This window comes from Lichenostomus cassidix, chromosome 2 (genome assembly GCF_008360975.1).
Source record: "Lichenostomus cassidix isolate B80296 chromosome 2, HeHo_3.0, whole genome shotgun sequence".
In the NCBI taxonomy this organism is placed as follows: Eukaryota; Metazoa; Chordata; class Aves; order Passeriformes; family Meliphagidae; genus Lichenostomus; species Lichenostomus cassidix.
Window position 1 is genome coordinate 90,385,293 of NC_139482.1, and position 22,571 is coordinate 90,407,863.

The 22,571-nt window shown below is 41.7% G+C and overlaps 1 protein-coding gene across 3 annotated transcripts in view; it reads left to right on the forward strand.

The window, feature by feature from the left end:
- The window catches only part of GABBR2 (gamma-aminobutyric acid type B receptor subunit 2), a 457,467-nt gene extending 441,609 nt beyond the window's left edge, over positions 1-15,858 (forward strand). For all 3 annotated transcript variants that reach the window (XM_085052324.1, XM_085052322.1, XM_085052323.1), the window contains 2 exons: positions 6,314-6,428; positions 13,372-15,858. In XM_085052324.1, coding sequence (XP_084908450.1) covers positions 6,314-6,428; positions 13,372-13,537 — 281 coding nt within the window. In that variant the 3' untranslated portion in view covers positions 13,538-15,858. The remainder of the gene's footprint in view (positions 1-6,313; positions 6,429-13,371) is intronic.
- The last annotated feature ends 6,713 nt before the right edge of the window (positions 15,859-22,571 follow it).

Here is a 22,571-nt window from a genome sequence, read left to right on the forward strand (position 1 = left end):
TGAGCTGGGAGAGCGGGAATAGGACAGTAAAGAGAGAGGCTCAAAATAGCAACTGACTTGGAGCTAAAAATCATAGCAGCTAATTTGCCACATTCGCTTTGTGGTTCAGTTCTGTGAGAATTGTTTTTATGAAGTATCTTGCTGTTCTGGAGGAGCTCACACAGAGAATGCCATGTAGTGTAACCCCATTGCTATTGCTTACACAAACCCAGGGCACTGCTCTTCACGGAACAGATCATTACATGGGATTTAGGCAATGCATCTTGAACAAGCCCTAATCAAACTTTAATGTCATAGTACACTTCAGTAGGCTTCTGATCTGTAAAACTCCCTGGAGTTAAAAATCCTAACTCCTATAGCCAAGTGCCCAAGGAGGATATTTGATTCATCTCTTCCTTCCCCACCACCCTCATTTACATCAAACATATGGATTTAGGATATAAAAGTTAAATTACTTTCTCCAAAATAGGTAGGTACAGCCGTGAACTCCTCTATCTGCCTGACCTCAGGCAGTATTTCATAACTTTGGGATTTCTGGTTAGTTATTAACAGCAACAGCTCCTGGTGTATCCCAGGAGCTCTTTGCTGGCACAGGGACTCCTTTACAGCACATTTCAGTACATCTCATTTAAAGAGAGATATTATCTGAGACACTCATCTCTTGTTCACAAATGCATAATGTCCCTGAGACATCTACAGCAATTGGCTATGTAAGAAAAGCAATTAGGAAAATGTGATTTGTGGTTTTTAGCTTGATTGCTTTCTTTTAATGCAGGCATTTTAGCTGCACTGCTACATAGCTTTGTGTGGTCAAGAAGTCCTCAGTGTGCTCCACAGACTGTGGCTCTGCTACTTCAGATGGTTTCCCCAGCAGCATTTAAAGGGCATCCCTTTAACTTCATTTGATATGTTCCTCAGATGACTTTGAGTCACTGTGCCTGCTGGTGACCTCAGCCCTGTGCACAGAGCAACATTACATTCTTCCCTGGTACTTGTGGGATCTGGTGGCCTTGCTGGAGTGGCAGAGCCACACTGTAGCCTGGGTTTGAGGCAGAGATGGATTGCTGGGGAGGCCAGAGCTTGGCTCAGGCCATCCCTGTAACTGACAGAGCCATACAGCAAGAACAGTCAGGCTTGAAGGCTTGAAGAGTCAGGCTTGTGTTTTCCAAGCTGACAATTGGAAAAAGGAGGACAAGTGCTTCATCTGTGATGCTGTGTGAAGAGAAGGTTGTACCACACGACACCAGGGAAAAAATACCCCAACATGGACACAAACCAGAGCTTCCCAAAAGGGATCCTTGCACCCATGTCAGCGTGTCAGAGACAGGAGGGAGTTCATGAAGGTGGAAGTTATTTCTGCTATGCAAATTCCTGCAGAGATAAAAGCTACTGAAGAGACAAATACACAGAGGAAAGATACTATGTGGTTGGGTGGGGAAAGGGGCTGGATAATTTTGCTGCACTTGGAATCTTGCTATCTTGCTCTACTTGACTTCTTTTTGATATTTTAATACATGAAATTATTGCCATGTGGAATAATTCACAGAATAAGAGATTGCAAGAGTCTCATATAAAGCAAAGCTCAGAAGAAATCCTGCAGAAGAAACTCCATCTATTTCTGCCTTGGCCAGTACATTTCAAAGTAGCATATTAGGGAAATTAAGGAATGATAGCCATTCAATGGGAAGTACAGAAGAAGAAAGAGACAGCCTTGCCACAGTTCCCTCTTATGAACAAACCCTTTTTGCAGGTTCTCTCTCTGCAGGCGCCCTTCCTTGCTCAGAAAACCTTGTCTGTTTTAAGCCAGAAAGCAGTCTTTACTCATAGCTGTAAATGGGCTGGGAGCATTCATTTACATGTCAGATATGCCTACATACTGTCACTTGTCACCCCACTCCGATGTTTCCTAGTGTTAGTTTTTCCCCATGTAAAAGCCACTCAAAGAAAAACAGATTTCAAAGGCATGTTGCTCACAAATGCAAAGCAAAACAGAGTTCATCTGTGATAGATGAGGGAAATATTATTTCTATGAAGTTCCTGCAATTCAAGCATTAAACTTGAAATGAAAAATAGATTCAAAGGTAAGGGCTTTCAGAAGTAGCTCCTTTAAAGGGGTGCTGTTTTGAAGCAAGGATATAGTTCCTTTCTTTATAGGGATATATAGAGATACATACGCTAGTTTCTATGAAGCCTAACAAATGGATTCAGTCCTGAAATTGGAACTTGTTTCTGTTTCAACAGGGAGACTAACCTGTCAGAGGTTCAGTGACTGCCCTTTCTTGCACAGAAATGAATCTTTAGTAAAGGGAATTTCTTCTGATTTAAAGTAGTATAAATGAGAGCAGAATCTTGCTTGCTTTTCTTTTTAAAAAAATCTTCCTCTCAAAACATAACTATCAGAAGTTATGATTTAGATTGCCAATGCAGTGTGCTTACTTCAGGAGAACGTTTTTTCTGATTACCCAGCAGACAATGTGATAATTTTAATTTTTCCTTTCAGTTTACTTTCTTGACACCCTATTCACATGAAAAACAGAGACTGGCTAGTCATGTTTCACAGTCCAAACAACAGAACTGGGAAAAATTATAGCAGGTTTTAAAAATCTACCTCTAGTTTTAAACTTTCCAGAGCTCTTTAGTAAATCAGCAGTTAGCTCTGCCAGCTCTTATAAGTCCTTATTAAACCACACTTGCATTTTTGTGGAGCATAAAATATGCTTTCTTGCAAAGAGAAACAACACTGGAATTGAAAAATATTGGATGAAGAGCACTTCTGCCATCCAGTTCTAAGCCATCAGAGGAATATTGCCACTAAAACGTAATGATGAAGATGTTCAATAAAGCTGCAGTGCACAAACATCAACAAAACAAGCTTCTAGTTAAAGAAATATGTTTCCTAAACTCTTGGAGGAAATTGAAGCAGCATCAGTCACCTGGTGCTTTCTGCCTGCAGCTGAATGAGGGTTGTTAAAATGCACAGCACATTTCAGCCTGCCCAGGTAATTCTGGCAGCACCAGGTTGCAGTGATTATAGGTCACCCCAGGCAGAGGGAAAGAAGAGCAGCTGGGAGCAGTGACCTCCTCGCTGAGCCCCTCAGCAGCCTGCATCCAGTGTGCCCTGGCAGCTCAGAGCTTTGTAAATGGAAGCTGTTTCTTTGCTCCAGGTAGGCAAAGGTCCTGAGCTAAAGCCTTCTGGCTCTCGCCGACCACTGGCAGTGAGCTTTGTTTTATAATGAGCCCATTGCTGAGTGCTCTGCGAGGCCCTCGAGATGTATTTGTCTTTTCTCCTGACAGTTTTCTGAATGGAAAGTGCTCAGGCATCACTTATCCAGACTTCTGAGTTCCAGTTTGAGGTCTACAAAGGTGAAAATTATTAAGAAGGTGCTTCTGGCTAATGTAATTTCAATTTAGAAGGTAGTTACATCATCCCAGTGCAACTTACTGGGTAGAATCTGCAGAGGCAGACTACCCTGAGAATGAAGGGTATTTTCCAAGTTGCACACTTAATGGACAGAGGAAAAAAAGATGGGAAAATGTCAAAAATACTGCTACACTTTCCAGGGGAAACTGAGAAATCAAATGTTTACCACTACCCTTAATTTCTTTTCTTTCAGTTGTTCATGTATATAAAACTAGTTTTCTCCACCATTATGTTTTTTAAGTGCATATGGCAATAGTGTTTTTTTCTTTAAGCTCCAGCTCCCAGAAGCATGACTAAGTGAGAATCTTGCTCTTCATTATTTAAATGAAAGGTAAATAAAAAATAAAGATATTCTAGTTTCCATAGTTGCAAAATAAAAATCTAACAACTCCTTTCCCAAAATGCTTAACAAATAAGAATTACCTAACTTCTTTTTTTATTATTCTGAAAGAAGCAAAGGGAAAAGGGGAAAAAAGTGACAATTTTATGTGCATTTTGCCTGTATTTTATAGCCATACAGTAAAACTTGCATTTGCTAGCCTTGTATACAGAAATTTATTCAGTGTATTAAGGGCAAGTCATCTGCCAGAGTGGTAAAAAAGTCTATTAAGAGTAACACACGGTGATATATGGGCACTTGGTGTTGAGAGGTGAGTAGGAAGAGAATATATGATTTCTGCTCTACTCTAAACTAAATCCTCCACCTTTTTGACAAGGACCACCTCCTTCTCTCTCTCACACACAGCACATCTGAAAGTACATGAAACTCCTTTAGTGTGTACAACACAGATTATTATATTAAATAACGTATTCCCAAACAGCAACAGTTGCATTTTCCAATCATTTGATGAAAAATTATATCTCTAGTGGCTTTGTAAAATGTTAAATTTCTTATCTTGGCCAAAGGAGTTGGAATTCTAAAATAATTAAATCACAGAGTTTTTCCATCCCTAATTACAAGGGTTACTCAAAATTTTACTTTGGTCTATATCAAAAAGTCAGCAGTTTCCATTGTCAGCTTAGATCAGCTCAGAACTGAATGTTGGTTTTAATCACGGAAGTAAAAAGTGTTCTTTTCAACGTGTCTGTTTATAGACATCACAAGACTTTTATGCAAATGTCAAACTTGATATACAAAGAAATGCAGTGTGCAGAAAATAAAAACTGAACTCTTGTGACAGCAAATGCCACACCAGCAAACTTTGTGCTGCCCTGAGATGATAGACCTCATTGTTTATCTTAGCCACTGTCAGATTTGGCTCTTTGCTGTAATCCCTTCACATCTAAACCATCACTGAATTCTGCCATCCTTAATTTTAAACACTCTTCTTGCTACAACTGAATTCCTTAGCTCTCCTCTGCTGACATTTTCTTGCCCCAGCCAAAGCAGCTTCATGTGTTCTGGTCACCTCCTTTCTCACCCAGATCCTTCTCTTCAATGCAACATAAGTGAAAAATATTCTTTCCTCTTCTGAGCTGTAGTGATTCCCATGTCTGCACTTTTCTGCCTCCTTACCTATACACTTGGTTGTTGCTTGCTTGTTAGGTTTTTCACAGCAGGAAGTGAGTGCTATCAAATAATGCCAGGGATGACCTTGCTGGGAGGGCAATTAGAGATGTTGGAGTTTGCCCTCAAAACAGGCTTCCAGCTTCTTTCCTCACTTTGTGTTTCTGCTGCTTGTTTTGTCCCTGCAGTGCCTGTTGATAACATATATATTCCTAGCATGCTGGGAGCTGAGCACTGTTTGGGGCTTCTGAACATGAGTACAACAGAAAAGCAGTTTAAGCCTTCAAAATGTACTGGCTTTTTCATGCCATTTTCCTTTTCTCTTCACTCTTTTCCTGCTTTTCCCCCTCATACCCATTGTTATGTTCAAATCCTCCAGAACCCTGTTCAAGAATTTACCTTAGACTCATCTTCCCTGCTGCCTCAATGCCTGTGGCAATCAGTGCTTCTCTGTTTGTGTGGCAAACAACTGCTGGTGATGGATTTGGAGCTGCTCTGTAATTATTTATGAAAACTGTGAACTGCCCTCATTATTCAGATGCTTTCCATGTGATTTTATTTGGCTTAACACAGAAAGAGACTTTGAAAAAGCGGGCAGGAACAGAAAGGAGTTTCTTAAAATGGCTGTGTTCACCCATGTTTCTCAGGGGAATGATGCCATGGGCTTCAGCACAGCTAGCCAGAGACTCCCAGGACACCCAGGGGAATCAAGAATTATGATCTTCTTTGTTATCACTATGCTGAAAAGAAGAAAGCTTAGTGACATCGTTAGCTGTCCTTGCTGCAGACACCCTATGGACCAGTGCAACTGATGTGAATCATATTTCCATGCTAAAAATGATAGCAGTAGCAGATAGTTGAACGACAGCACTTAATTGCCTGTGTGATTGTAAGAGTATAAAGGGCTTATGCATCAATGAGATTATAGCTTTTCTAGGAAAAGTCTTAAGACAGAGCATTTATGAAAAGGTTGCAATTTATAACTGCAAAAATAGTATAGTTATATTAATTTTTCACAAAGCCTAAGACTAGATGAGAGAGCATGATATAGCTACAAAGACATGGATGACAAGGGTTGGTTTGTGAGGGTTTTTTAAAGGTGGGGGAAGCAAAGGAAGGACAATGAGGTTTTGTTACTTTTCTGTTCCTTCATGGTATTTTTTATGGAGGAGCACACCATCCAAAATATAAGAGTACCAAACTCTCACAAGAAAACTTGACACTATGTTGGCATATAGATAGTATGAACTTGAGACTATGTTGGAATATAGATAGTATGAGTTCACTTTGTGGCATTATGGATATCTGGGAATATTTAAAACAGAGCAATTTTTAAATGATCACTTGATCACAGTAAAGTAAAACTGAATGTGTTGTCCATCCAGATGGTGAGAAAGCCATTTTGAAAAATCATCTTGATCAAAATCCACCAGCACAATGGGGCTCAGACCCTTCCAGAACAAGCAAAGATCCCATAGAAGACATCAACTCTCCAGAACAGTAAGTATACATCATTACCTTGCTGACAAAATGTTAATTTAAATTTCTACATTTCTTCAAAGCTTGTATTTCCCTTCCATGCATTTTTTTTATGGAAAGACCTTCACTGTAATTGTTTTCAGCCAGCCCCAGCTGCAGAGACAGCCTGAAATACCAGCAACAGGGAAGGTAAATGGTACCTCCTGAGGCACCAGCAGGCAGTAATGTTGTACTGTGGTGCCTCCCTGCAACCAGCTCACCACCCCAATGAAACTTAAAGGATATCAGGGGCTTTAGATCCTAAGATGCCCCAAAGACAAACCAGCATGCTTCTTTTCTTTTGTTGGAAACATCCACAGCTTGCTGTCTAAAACTTCTGTAGAGAGTTGCAGGATGAGCTGTGCCCAGCCACCAGTGTATGGAGGAGAGAAGAGGATGGACATGTGTGCACAGATGTCTTATGACTCTTGTCAAAAGTCCAAGTCCTTCCACACACCAGCCAGAGGGGCTCATGGTGTTCATAGACATTTTGTTCTTTTACACGCTTAAGCTAGCTGAGAAATAAAAAATGTCCTGAGGGCTTTTCAACGTTGCCATAGCAGCTGGACTTGAGTTTTGGCATAGGAAAGCCTGCACTAAGTAGTTTCCCTTAGAAACAATGCTGTAGCTACAAGGAGAGGATGGCACAAAACACTGGCTAGCTTTACAGAGGTGAAAGAGTCTTCTGGTGTCAGCTTTTCTCTCTAGGAACATATACAACAAACTCATGTCCCACCCTCCAGCAGCTGAGCAGGACCTGCCATGGGCCAGAGCTCAGGGAAGTGCTGTGCTCATGTGTGCCTGGATCAGCCATTTCCCCATGGCAGCCTGGCTACACGAGCATCGCTTCATCAGTGTCTGAGCTAATAGCTCTCAGACTCCTGGGCAATTTAAAAGCTTATTTAAAAACAGAATAAATTAAACAGATTACTAGAATGAGTCACGTTACATCAGCAGCAGCAACCCTGATTGCAGATAGTAGCTACTGCCTTGTACTACCTGGCGCAGGAAAACACGTGGATTTCTAAATCTGTCCTTGCACTCAAAGAAAAAGCCCTACCCAAACCTGCAAAGCTAATCCACACACACACATATGCACAAAAAAATAAAATCCCACAGTAGATGAAATATCTTGTAATTTCAAAAAAGCAGGGCTCTTGCTGAGAGAGCTCTCATGACTTCATGGGGTCAGCAGAGTGCTTCAATGCATAGCTATTAGAGGCCTGTGTTTTTTTCAGCACCATTTGTCAGAAATAATGTAGTGTGAATGCAGCTTCATCCACATGTAGCCCCCTTACATTAAGAAAGATGCTAAGAAAAACACAGACACTCAGATAATCCAATTGTCTCGATACAGCTTTAATACAGACAAAGAAAAAGAAAAACATTTGGTGATGACAGAACTTCCTCTAGGCTAGTGATAACTGATGAGAAGACTGAGATTTCCTAAAGGTCCTGGAGAGTGGGTCAGTACAAATCTGAACAGTCAGTGACATTTATGGAAAGCAATTAATAAAGTCCTGCTAAATCTAAAGAGTGTCATTTGGCATTTGCACAGCTGTGACTGTGCCAGGTCCAAGGGTCAGTGTCCTCCCTGACAACAAGTTGGCAGTTTGGGTACCAGAGCCACACTGCCCAGGCACAGTGGACCTGTCAGAGAGGAGGAGTATAGCTGTCTTCAGGACTTCCCTCTTTTTGACAAGAGATTGACTCTCTCCAAAGTTTGTGCTCTTTAAGATATCCTTCTCCACCCCGGGCTTGTTTTTCAATTTCTCCGGCAGCACCTCTGATTTTTGATGGCTGCTAAATGTATAATTTTTGTCAAAAAAAGAAAAAAGGAGTTAAAGGCAAGTTGTAATTTCTGTCTTTCTCATTTCACTTCATACATCTGATAGGAAGTCACACAGTCTAAGACACTTATTTCTTATTCAAGAGCATAAATCTCAAGGACGTTAGTCTGAAAATGTTTCCTATTGGTCACAAGCCTGTGAAAGGACGATTTTAAGACAATAATTTGCCTGCAGAAATTTTAACTCTTTAATGTGTGTGGGGAAAAAAATCATCCCAGCTTCCTGTGCTTGTCAGCACTCATGAGACCTGACATCTTCCAATAAGAAAGCTCTTACAGAGTCCAGAAAAGAGCTGATTTGGGATTTTTCATTCTCTCTTACCATTAGTGCTACATTTGATTCATTGCAAGATCCCTTATTCTACAGTTGTGCCCAAAGTGAAGGCACAGCAGTATACACACACTTCAGGCAGTAGTGCAGGAAGTTGTTTCACATTTGTTGATCGGGTGATGTTTATAATGCCTTAATCAGAATGTGGGGAACAATGTTTTTGTGCTTGGCTCAGATTTAGAACACTGCACCTAGGGAAATGCAGTCTGTATGTAAAGCAGCCTTAGAATATGAATATAGACGATTGTCAATTCCCTTGGTATCTTACTCCCTTTCCTGCCAGGCAGGACCCAATAGATTATCCATACCACCATGTAAAATTTTCCATACCCAGTCAGACCATCAAATAAGAGTAAAAAGTGGGTGCTGACTGCTTTCTTTCCTGTTTACACTGTCTGCACAGTATAAACCAACACCTCCTATAGTAGCCAAAACAGTGCCAGCTTACAGACTCCAGCCCTGCACTTTGATTTCCCATTGTGCTTCTTAGCTTACTCCCTAGCACAGCTGTATCAGCTTGTACTCTCCCAGGTAATGCTCAGCTGCAATCTGGAGTCTGGAAACCCTGTCTGGGGGATGCTTAGCGGTATGGATAGACACTGCACCATGCCAGTTCATCTCAGGTCCAGACAGCAGCCTGAACCAGTTAAGAGTAGATGTAAGTCATTTCCCAGTAGGATGAGTTGTCTCTCAGGCAAAGTCAACTCTTTCCTGATGTGAAGCCCTTCTTACTTATCTGAAGATCACATCAGTCGTCTTATCAGCAAGATGGCCACATTCAATGGTTTATCTTCTGTGACCCTTAAACACATCCTTCTATGTACATTCATTCCTGCATGTTGTCCCTTCTCATCAGTGACCTACATCCAGCAGGTCGTTAATTTTGGCACCATTAAAATTTATACCATTCTCATTTAAACAGACGCAATATGTAACAGTATTCCAGATCTCTAAGTAAAGGTGATGACAGATTTCTGCAGGACCCCACTAAAACCTGCCATTTTAACAGACTATTTCTATATGCAGTGTTTTTTGTAACCTTCAAAGCATAACCAGAGCCAGTTACGTTAATTTTAGTAACAAAAAATCCTCATTCAAAAAAGTTGGTTGTGACTGAATTAGTGCATTACAGCCATATGCCTCAGCATGAACAGGCCTTTGTTATTTCATTTCTTCACTGAGAGTGATTTATATTAGTCTATGATCTTACTCAAATCTGCCTTTAAAATAAGGTGGGTTTACAATGGTTAGTTTACTTGCTAGTACAACATCTTGCTTTACTGTGGTCCTTTAGAACTTCCCAGCTTCCCTGCAGTTGCTAAAAATCAACATTAATGTGCTGCAGAATTAACTGAAATAATCCCTGAGTGCTTAGACACAGTTTACATGCTCCTGGAGAACTTCAGATGTTTGATGGTTGCAGCAATTTGTTTCAGTTCCCCCACTTACCAATAGACCTTATTAGTGGTTTTCTATTACAAAACCAAAATGTATTTCAAATGCCTTGGCCCTCCTTGTGGTATCCTGCATTCCCATGTCCACTGCACTGTGTTCCTGTGTGCATTGACATTGGAAGTCAAGGTTTTACCTGATTTTATGTTTCCCTTATAAATGGTGTTTCTGTACAGAGCTGAGGACATATACCCTATTCTAACACAGTATCCTGATGAGTGGGTACTGTGTGTGGAATCATCTTTCCATCTCCTTCAGTGGTTGTCTGTGATTCTAAACCCACTGATACCAACCATTCCTTCTCCAAAATACTTGACCATATAAATGCTTTCATATATCTATATATATGCATACATATATATGTATAAATATATATAGTATGGACAACTTGAAAGGAATTTATAGATTCATATAATGGTTTGGGCTGGAAGGGATCTTTAAAGGTCAACCAGTCCAATCCCCCTGCAATGAGCAGAGACAATTCAAGTAGATCAGGTTGTTCAAACCCCCATCCAGTTTGGCCTTGAATGTTTCCAGGGATGGGGCAACTGGGCCACCCATGGCAGTGCTTCACCACCCTCATCATAAAAAATTCCTCCTTTACAGGTGGTCTAAATCTGCATTTTTTCATTTTAAAATCTCACACAGAATCCTCTCACTCCCAGCCCTTGTAGAAAGTCCACCTCCAACTTCCCTGTAAGGCTCCTTTAGGTACTGGAAGGCAGCTTTGAGGTCTCCCTAGAGCCTTCTCTTTTCCAGGCTGAAAATCCCTAGCTCTCTCAGCTTCTTTTCATAGGAGACATCCTCCAGCCTTCTGATCATCTTTGTGACCCTCTTCTGGACTCAGTCCAGCAGATCCACCTTCTTCTCCTAAGAAGAGCTGGATCCAGCACTCCAGGTGGGGTCTCACAAAGGAGGAGCAAAGAGGCAGCATCCCAGCTTTGGATGCAGCCCAGGGTATGGTTGACTTTCTGGTTTGCAAGTGCACATTGCCTGGTCATGTCCAGCTTTTCATCCACCATCACCCCCAGTTTCTTCTTGGCAAGGCTGCCCTCAATCCCTTAATCCCCCTGCCTGTATTGATACCAAGGGTTGACCCAAAATATAGGCATAATATGGCAGGAATGGGAAAAGGGAAAATCAGTGATACTGTGAAAAAAAACCTTAAAAAGAGTGAGGCAAGGCACACAAGATAAATCTTGAAAGATTTACTTTCACTTAAAGAGAAAATAGCAAGTTTGTTTGGATTTTGCTACTTGCTTTGTTTTGTTTCATGTTTCCCCCTAGAATTTTTGTCTACACTCTGAATTGTGTGCAAGTCTCCAGGCTACAGTTCTCTGCCCCAATTCCAGGAACCAAGTTTTCAAGTGAAAATAAACTTTTAAGTACAGTTAAAGCAAAATTTGCCACCCACTGCAGCCACCATTGGCATAGCTAAATAAACATGCTTTGTCCATGGTATGGCTAACACTGAAATGGATGAAAAAAACAATCCTATTCACTTGATTATGCAACTGGATTCTCTTGGAATAGCTTCAAAAAGCTCTTTAATGAGAAGTCTGTAACAGTTGAACAAAGTAAGCATTTCCACTGGTGGGAAAATAAGCACAGGCAATTCTGCATTTGACCCCTCAACAAGAGACAGAATGACAATCGGCAGCATCAGGCTCATAAGGATTCAGCACAGGGAAACAGGGAGCCAAGCCACCTCTGCAATCCTTGGGAACAAGGCATGACTTCATTGATAGCACCAGAAAGAGTTGAGCACAGTAGCAAAATAACAATTAATGGATTTTGTTTAGTCCCAGGAATGCATTGCCAGCACTAGAGTGATCACCACTGAGGACTAACATTGCATGAAACTTTTAAAGGGAGTTTGAGGTGGAGAAACAATGAGAAAGAGTTTCCTGGGTAGGCACAACACAGTTATTTCTACTCTACCTCTGAATAAACAAGCCAAAGTTTGTAATAAAGAAACAGAAGAGAAGCACACTACATTTCTTTCTGTTTGAATTTAAAAGCTCTATTTCTTTGTCCCCAAGCAGTGCAATGGATGCCTTGGTATCTGTCTCTGCTACCTAACACAAAGCAAGAAAAGCAATTAAACGTGCTGAATCAGAGAGGCTGTCCAAAGGCTAGATTTCAAACATGCACCTCTTATAAAGGCCTGTCTATACACTGTCATTATATCAGATAACAGGCAAACATAAATTTAAAACTCTATTATACTGACACAATGCTTTCTATGGGCTTTTTTTGTTCTGAAATCCAAAAGCCAGTCTTCAGTTCAGCTCAGTCACTTTGACATCTCTCTTCTCTTTAGAAAGTGCCTCTGTATTTCAAGGATGAATGTCTCCAAATGCAAAGCCATCCTGATGATAAAATGACTGAAAACATCTTTTACACTAGCAAACTTCAATTGGATTTTGATTTTGGGAAAGGTATATCCACAGCACAGGGGTAGCAGAGCCCTTTTCTCATGGCACCATCCTCTCCAAGGGAAGGGCTTAGATGGGATGCCTGTGACCATGATTTAGTATCCATTAAAAAAAAATTGTACCAGTTATCATGATGTCAATCCACTTGAAAAAATGGATACAGAATGTTGGGTTCCTGAACACTGAATTTTGATATTGGTGGTAGGCAGGACTGCTTTTGGAGTGCCAGCTCCACAGTCCCATAGCAGTGACTGACAGAACTCAAAAGCATCTATCACCTCAAAGGCACAGGCCCAAACTTTAAAGAGAAACTACTTAAAAGAGGAAAAAGCCATCTGTCCCAACTCCCCCCCACCACACACCTGTGTTTGCTTTAGCTGGAGATGTAAAAATGCCACCCTTAGTACTAACATCCTTGTGCTGAGTGATGCATGCCTTGAAACTCAGTCTGTGACCTCATGCATGTCTACACAGCTGGCTGGGGCTCTGCAGGCAGCAGATCACTCTGAAAGGGGTGCGGGTCACCAAGCCATACGCTCTCTGCTAACTTAAGGTTTTCCCTTTTCCTGGTATCAGCAGTCTAACAATTAACCTGAATCTGCCTGGGAATTTCAGAAGGTTGTTGGGGGATGCTGAGAAAGCACACTTTGTCACATCTAACCTGTCACAAAAATTCCCCAAGGGGAAAACAACATCATGGTGGCATAGTCCAACATCAGCAAGCGCAGCGCTCTGGGCATTAACCCTCTGGGTCGCAGCAGCAGGCACAGAGAACTTCCCTGCCTGGGAACACATCAGCTGTATAATGTATTGCCTTTGGCCCTCGGCTAACTCTGCTCTCCCTGTGTCCCGCAGCATACAGCGCCGGCTGTCCTTGCAGCTGCCCATACTTCACCACGCCTACCTGCCGTCCATAGGAGGAGTGGACGCCAGCTGTGCCAGCCCGTGCGTGAGCCCCAGTGCCAGCCCTCGGCACCGACACGTGCCACCCTCCTTCCGAGTGATGGTGTCAGGGCTGTAGGAGAGGGGGATCAGTGCTTCCTGAACTGCTTTTAAGTACTTGATGACTGGACTAAACATCTGACCTAGAACTCTGCTACAAACATGTAACATTGGCTCTTACCGCAGAGGAACTACCGCTGAGGCCCTCGTCACAGGAGTGCCCATGCAACTCGTGTGAAAAAGCAAAGGAGGACACAAGGAGTTTGATCTGTAGCCTTATTCATGGAGTTTTTATTTCTTCACCTAGAAGTCACTGAAAAATGTTTCTTCCAAAATTTCTACTAGCAACAAGGAGGCTGGGATATACGGATCTTGCAAAAAAGACACTAGGAAAAAATAAAACCACTCAAATGTCACTAAGCTTTATGTGGCTGCTGAGAACATGCAATTCTATACTGTATCCATGTGAGGAGAATGCGGTGGTTGAGCTACACCATGTTGAAATAGATACACTCATTTTTACAAGAGTTGTGTTAAATCGCTGGAAACATTCTGCACTGGTTAGTCTTGCTTTTTTTTCATTTCAGGGATGATGTTGAGTAGGAAAGAAAAATTGTGAGAAATGATTCCTCGGGTGTCATTGAGACTCTGCAGTGCTGTGGGCAGGGTCACCTTTACCTTGCACATGTGTGTGTAACCCAAGCAGAGCCTGAAGCTCCAGCTCTGAGTTGGCACCAGCTGGAGAGCTGCTGCTTGCAAGCGGAGCACTTCGCCCTTTTCCAGGGGCAATGGTAGTGACTGCTGACCATCTGCAGCTTCATTTTTAGCAAAGTTTCTGCACCTCTTTCAGAATAAACACCACCAACCATAACACACTAAACGCTCTGAAAACGTCCTAGGGCTAACAACTCAGGAAACTGAGGACAGCTGGGTAGTAAAGTCTTAATGTCACAGGATGAATTGTTTTTCCTAGTTTGTTTGAATTGTGTCACACATAATTACAATAAAATTAATTTAGTGGACTTGGGGGGAGGGATTAGGGCACAGCACTTTGCTGCTGCAGGGAAAGCCTGCAGGGCACGTAGATGTGAATATACACCATGTTTGCTTCGTACCTGCGTACGTGTGACAGTTGTAGCGGATAATAGAGAGGACAAATCAAATTTACCAATAGAGTATTTTATCTGAATCCTGAAAGGACTGTGAAAAAACAATGGATTTTGTACTTTAGCTCCTTTCCCTGAACCAAAGTAATTAGGAGGAATGAGAGTGGTGTACTGTCTGGACCAACTCTGGAGTCAAACCTTTAGGCACAGGTGAGAGACACATGCAGCTTCTTTTTCCAAGGGACTGGAAATGTGTCCTCTCACTGCCAGGGCTGTTTGCTAAAAACAGGGAGGAAAACCACATGAAGCACCCACTGGGCTCTCAGTTTTCTTTGATCAACGCCTGTGCCCCTCAGACTAAACCTTTGGAATGACATTTGTACAAAGGTTTAGAAATCAGCAATGACTGAAGCACAGCTGAAGGGGTTCATTAGCTGAGGGATTTAACTGCAGCTTTGACAAGCTGGCATAAATCTCCATTAAAAATAAAACACACCTCATGGAAGCCAAAACCAACATGAATATGTATCTGAATCTTAAAATCAGGAGCATCACAAAATATTTCACTCGGCACATACAGTAAGAGAGGTTATGGAAATATCTGTAGCTTTTAGAACAAAAAACCATGTAAGTATAAACACAGATAAACTAGCACTCATTACTCTGTTTAAGCACTAAACACTGATGTCGTCACTCAATGTGTGTTGACAGTATTCTCTTGCATTATTAATATCATCAGGGCCTGGTTTATTTTAAAAGGAATGTTAATTTTTAAAAAGAGAAAATTACAATATTGTATATAATGTATACACAAAGATCTCTGTAGAAATATTATTCCAACTTAGCAGGAAAAGAAAAATAATTCAGAAGTATCGGACCATTGGAGGTGAGTGTGTGTGTGTGTGTGTGTGTGTGTCTGTAACTTCGTGAATACTGACTGTGTGACGTTTATTAGGTTTAAACCATGCAGTACATTCTTTGTCTCAATGATACTGTAGTTTCTCCCATGACATTTTTTTTACTTTACTGCAGATAACAAGACCAACCAAGTGAATATAGCTATTTAATGTTTCTGTTCTTTTATACTGCAGCAAAAATGTACTGTAAATTTATGAAGAGGCTGTGCCCCAATGGCATTTTCCAATGATGTTAGTGCACAAATGCTTTAAACTAGACTGGAACTGCCAGAATAAAATGTAAATGAAGAATTTCTTGTATAACCTTATACTGCATGAGATCAATTTTTAATAAATTGTTGCAAATCTGTTTTTATGAATAAAATATATAAAACTTAGCTTTTTGGACTCAATGCCCTCTTCCCCCACAGCAAAATTATTTTTAATGTGTGCGTATATGTGTGTATATGTAAACAGAAGTATATTTAAAAGCCTACTTGAAGAAAGAGGAATCCTATTACAACACCACATTTTAATAAAAATGCAATATGTAATAAAAATACACATCCTAGTAAGTTGAACAGTTTGCATTTGGAGATAATAGATAGACGAGCCTCTGCCCTGAAATACAGTTACTGCAGTACCCATGAGTGAAGTCTAAGACCTTTTCCAAATGGGCAAATAATCAAAACATGCACTGAACACTTCTATCCAAACCACACTTAGCCCACACATTGTTCTCTCTTGCCCCACAGTGAATGTGAATTCAGAAGAAAAAGAAGTATTTTACTATTTCACACAAGTTACTGAAATTGAGCCAATCTTCCAGCTCAATTGTAAAATCTCTGCATCAGCAAATGAGAAGTATCTGAGACTAAACACCAATTGCTTCATGAAGGCACACACTGAGCCTCTTCATCTCCTTTCATGCATGTGGTGGGGTTTGTGTCTTAAAGCAGGCTCTGCACGGCAGAACAGGAGGAAGGTGCAAATGTAGGGCAATGAGACAGCGAGAGGAAAGAACAGTTTGACTTGTTTGCTTTTCAGCAGTGGAGCATCCTCAAGCCAGCACAAAATGTCATAAAGCCCAAGCTGTGGGAATTAGAATCACCACAAATGGTTTTCCAATAGATTTCTGATGCAGCTTAGGAGTTCCACCAAACTATGCAAAAAGAGAAAACACCAGTGAGGAGTTAACAGTGTGGATCATGGCTCTGAGTGCAGAATACCATATGGCAGGAGAAACTCAAACAGACACATCAAAGCTCATTCGAGAAAGGAAAAAAGTACAGAACAACTTCAATGTGAAACCTATATTCAACCAGAAATTGTGAGAAGATGTGAAGAACTTAGAATTGCTCATGAATAATAGGAAACCAGAACAAAGCACAATGTTACTTTAAAGGGTCATGAAAAAAAAAATGGGGAGATGTCAAGGGAGAAACTTTACTTCAACCATTCCACAGCCAAAACAAATATGCTTCCTATACAATCATGAAATTGCTATTGAATTCATAGAAGATTGCTAATCTTGCAGCACTACTTTCAAATAAATAAAAGCAAGCAAGGTAAAGAAAGAGCATTTTCCTGTTTTGTTTTGTTGTTTTGGTTTTTTGGTTTTGGGGTTTTTTTGAGATATACTACCTTTCCTTAAAGACTGATAGTCAAATCCCTGATCTTTTCAGAACTTGCTTGTTCATTGCAAGTCTCAGCACAATGTGCCTGTTCTCTCCAAGACTGGATTAGTGTTTCTGCTGATCTCTGGTCAGGATTGCTCAGCTGCTGGCAGACAACTCAGCAAGGCTTGTCCCAGCATTTCCACAGCACCCTATGGATATCGGCAGGGCTTTATTTTGCTCTCAAACCACAGTCCAAAGGATGGGCTGGTTTGGCTGTTCAGCAAGCTGACTCTCCCTGTCACTGGCTTGTTTAATAGGGATTTTCTGCTCACTGTCTGAGAAGACTGACAGATTTATTACAAAGGTTTAAGCATCATGATTTTTATGGGAGTTCAGTTCTCAGTTACTGACTGCCTTTTCCGTCTCTTGACGTGGTGAATAGTACTCACAGCCATTACTTTAATGCGCGTGAATATTATTCATGAGTGCACTTTCAAGAGCACTCTGCCTCTTGAGTCGATCGGGACTCTGAGAGCACTACTGTGCTTGTCACTCCTCACTCAATGACACTGCAGAGGATCAACAGAGGGTCTGGAGATGCATTGGAAAAGGTGGGGAAGAGCCCAAGCTGCTGGCAAGGGCAACCCTGGGTGGAAGTACCACCACGTCAGTGTTGCCACAGACAACCAGCAGACACTTGGAGCCACCAGCTTTGCAAACTGCAGCTGGTTTAAACTGCCTCCCTTGAGGATGAAGTGCTGAAGTAGGCCAAATGAAGGGAAAGGGGAAAGGACAGGCAGGAGGAGAAAGGTGGAAGAGGCATCTCCAAACACTGAGAAAGTCCTTCACTGCCCTGAAGAACTTGACTGCTACTTTGATGCCCATCAAAGCTGAAGTATCACACAAGGATTTAAACAAATAACTGAACTTTAGAAGCTAAATTCAGGAGAGGTCAAATAGATCTGAGGTCAGGAGCTGTAGGTACCAGCAGCAAGCAGCCTCTGGGCTGGCTCGCTAGCAGAAAGGAGCATAGCAAAAAGGAGCATAGCAAAAAGGAGCTTGTATGACCTTGAGCTTCAGCAGAAAGAACAGACATCTTCATGAGTCGGCAAACACAGGCTTTGACCAGAACTGACCCTGTGCCCACATGCCATGGGTGCAACTCAAGCTAAGGAAAGTGTCAATTACATTTACAACTCACAGCTGCAGCCACCTCAGGGACTACATCACCCACATACCTGCCACTGCCCTTGGCAATGCGGGATACCTGCTTGAGCAGGGGAGCTGCCACTGGTAGCAAATCATCCCACAGATGTGAAGTTGTCCATTCTGGCAAGTCAAATTGACTGGAAAATAGAGGGCAGGTGTGGAGCAGGGAGTGTGTATGTGTGTGTGTTCCAGAGAGAACTGACAGGACACAGAGAAAGTGTAAGCAGCTCAGCATTAATGGTCTGGAAAACACCATGAGGGTCAAAGCAGAGACACCCATGCTACTTCCTGCTTTGGGAATTTGTCAAGCATTGGAAGCAAAAGCCATTCCAAGAACATAAACACAAGCTATCCCTAGCACAGAATTAATTGTCCTTGGCCCTGGCCCACTCTGCCACAAAATCATGAGCCTTTCAAACTGAACATTCCCTGTTTGAAAGGAAAGTGGAGCATGATGCAGAAATGAAAAACTGGGAAAGAACAGGCAAGAAAGCATGTACATGACTTTGTCTTCATAAAGTGCTCTGCTCTACTGTTTCCCAAGTGGCTCCTGCTCTGCCCTGTCAAAGGATACTCCACTGTCCCCAAACACCAGGCACCCCTCCAGCACACAGAGGGATGGATACCCCTCTTCTGCAGGAGGGAGGAACCTCACATCCTCACCAAACAAGCTAGCTGAAATGAAACTAGTCCATGTGATTAAGCAGGCTATCAACTGGTGATACAAGCCAGCACGAGGTTTGTGAGAGCAAAGGGTTCTCCAGAAAACAAACATCCCTTTTTGGGACATGTTTTTTTATTTTGGACACATTATGTACAATACACCACACGGACAGCTCCTACTACTCCAGAGAACCAAACTGTTCCTCCAACCTGAGAAACCCATCACTTTTTGCCCTGCTAGGCCTGTGTCTGAAGCAGAGAGGCACAGAGAAAATAACAGAGGTGAAAGTCGTGTCTTGAGCAGTTCAGGAGATAAAGGCAATATCTCCTGAAAAGGTGCTAGGACCACCTGCCTGAGAGAGAGGGTCATCTGCAGATGGAGGTGCCACTAAAAGACCTCCTGAGAAGAGCAAATTGCTGAGCATGGATCAGCTTCTCCTCAAGAAATGTGTAAGTTCCTCATCCTAAAGTCAGTCCCATTTCCAAATACACTGACTCTCCTCATGATGAGTGGTGGGTGGAAAGACACTAAAAACAAAGGGAGCAAGGACAGTAACTTCACACTGGGGTTGCAGAGGCAGGGTGACAAGATAAAGGTTAAATCTTCAAGTGAAGGTTTCCATAAGCCCCACGACTCATCCTGACTCAACACCAGAAAGAAATCTTCTTCAGTTTGCCTTGGCTCATATTTACGTCACTGGAAGATACTATTTGAGAAAAGTAACAGTGTTAATGGGACAAAAGGGGAAAAATATGAAACCAACACACACATACAAGAAGATGGCTTGAGAGTCATAAAGATGAAAGTGAACAAGGGACTCAGCTGCAGTCACTTCTGAGGAAGATACATCAATGTCAGCATCAGATATGAGCACCCCTAGCAAAAGATAGTAGTCACTGTCATCCTAGAAAGCTGGCTGTACAAATAAAGCTGCTAAAATTGTCAGAAATGAAGCCAACACCGTCACTAACTGCCTCGGTGTTGCTAGTAACTAAAATGGAAGCAACTTTCCACCAAATTTTGACCTCAGATTCTAGTAGGCTCAAAGTTTGAAATTCAATTCAGTACCTCAACATCCTAGGCTGTTTCCAGGCTTACATTATTACTGAAAGGCTGCAGGAGTGTGAAGCTTGCAAATTACCAATCCTTATGAAAATTTTACAGACACTGACTCTTACAGAAAAAGAAGCAGTTTTTTTAACCAGACTGTCTTAGTCAGGGTGTGGGGAGAGGGCATATTTCATTACTCTTCCTATGTACACATAGTTTATTGTTTTCAGAGGCCTCCACAGAATTTTCCTTTGAGATTATAAACTCTCCAAGCTGAAAGTACAGCTGAACATGTCCTACTGCTCTGTGATAAAGAATACCACTCTCTAATAAGTGTCCTCATTCTTTGAGAACCTTTTAGTCTTTTCTCTCCCAAAATATTTTATATTTTCTGCTTTGTTTTAGTTTTAAAATCCAAGAATCTATTTACCTAAGAATTCACTGACATTTGAACTTAACTAAGCAATTTATGATGAGAGTGAAGCTCAGCAAAGTGGAAAAAACGCATGAGTTGTTCCAGCATAACCCATGCAAATAAATAAAAACAGTACTTGCTATAGCTCAAAACTTTCAGACATATCTCACTGAGACAAATGAAAATAATTTCAAAACATAATCAAGTAATCACATTCCAGATTTAATGGACCACTGAGTTAGAGGACAGCTTTAAGTTATCTTTGAGCAGCTGATTTGGGGTGCCACAACCTGGGATCCAACCTGCCTGCTCCACCCACTGGGGGCTGTTTGCTCACTGCTAATTAAAGCCGCCTTTGTCTCCGCAAAAGCTGGCTTGTAACTTTTTGAAGGTGAAAGAATTAACTCTGAAATTCAGGCTTGCACATGTCAATTCTCCACAGACCTTTTATTGCTTTGTGTTAACCTGCCATTTCTTCCATCCCATTTTGCTCTCTGTGATACTGTCATTTGATATAAAGCGTCTCCTATTAGGGACAAGAAAAATTGTAATGAGGATGGAAAGACATATAAAGACATTCATCTAATTGGTCTGTAGCACAGCATTTCAGTAGTAGGAGTGACAAAGTGACGAACCCAAAGGCATCTGAAACTACCTGAAGGTACCTGAAAGGAGGTTGTAGCAAGGTGAGGGTCAGCCTCATTTCTCAACCAGTGACAGGAAAAGATGACAGAGCTGCAAGCTGCACCAGGGAAGATTTGGGTTGCACATTAGGAAGAATTTCTTCATGGAAAGGATTGTTAAGCACTGGAACAGACTGGCCAGGGAGATGGTGGGTTCACCATCCCTGGAGGTGTTCAAGGTGAGACTGGACATGGCACTTAGTGCCATGGTCTAGTTGACAGGGTGGTGAACATGGTGGTATTTGGTCAAAGGCTGACCTCAATAATCTCAGAGGTCTATTCCAAACTAAATCTTTCTGTGATTCTGTGATCTCCCCCACAGAGCAGCAAGTCACTTGTTTTGCTGTGGGACAGAAGCAGTTGTGTCAGCTGCTCCTCCATTCCTCTCAACAGAAGTTTGCTTTGTGTTTTCATGTTAAACTGATCCCAGGGCAGGAAGACCAAATACTCGTTTCTTCTTCCAGACTTTAACAAAGTCTCCTGACTGAGTCTTTTCAAAACTACCAAGAAGGTGAAGATTCTCCTGCATCCTCCTGGACCTGCCCAACTCTGTTCCAGCACCCTGTGCTCCTGCAGGCAGGCAGAGTGGCTGGGATATTCAGCAGCCAGACAGACCCTCTCCCAGCTACATTTCTCCACAGTGAAACATCCAGAAAGGCTGCATGGTTTCACACTTCATCTTTATTTTCTTTTCATCTACTTTACCAGTTTAACTCCATGAGCCATTTCCATTGTTCTTTGTGCAGTTGTTACTGATGCTGGAACATCTGAGATGTTCAAATCTTTCTGAAAAGGTTGTCAGTCCTCACTTGAGAAATCATGAGAAGCCAACACTTCAGGAGACCCAAATGTGATAAAAATAATTTCAAGAATCAAGAAGTGACTATTTTAATACAGCCTTATTTCAAATAAGCTCTATTTTTTCCCAGTGTACGTCAGCAATCATCAACCATCATTGTCTCCTACAATGAAAAACGTGCACCCCCAGCTCTGTTTCAGACCTTGCAGGAATGCTTGCATTTCTTTTCATACCCCTAGTTTTTTGCCTTTTTTTTTTTTTATGTTGCTGATTTATTGTTTGTTTGTTTTCAAGCAAGACAGAAATAAAATTAACTTTCCCATATGGAGAACACCAACCACAGAGCACTCGTGTCTGTGCAGTACAAATGCTCAAGAATAAACTGCTTCTCCTCATCCAGCATGCAGAGTGCATATCCCAGGCTGTGCGGGTAGAAGCTTAGAGCTTCAGTCAGATGAAAGATAATAAAATGAGCTTGGGCCTCATTAACTTACCCTGTTGATGTGAATATTAACATAGATTAAAATCCAAGCTCCAAAAAGAAAATGCAGTCCCAGCTCTCATCACAGGCAAACTGCAAGCGTTAATAACTTCCTTGAATTAATTTACTTCATCATACTCTAAAGCTACAGTAAGACACACAACATAAAGGCCTTCTTCACGTGGCTTTGG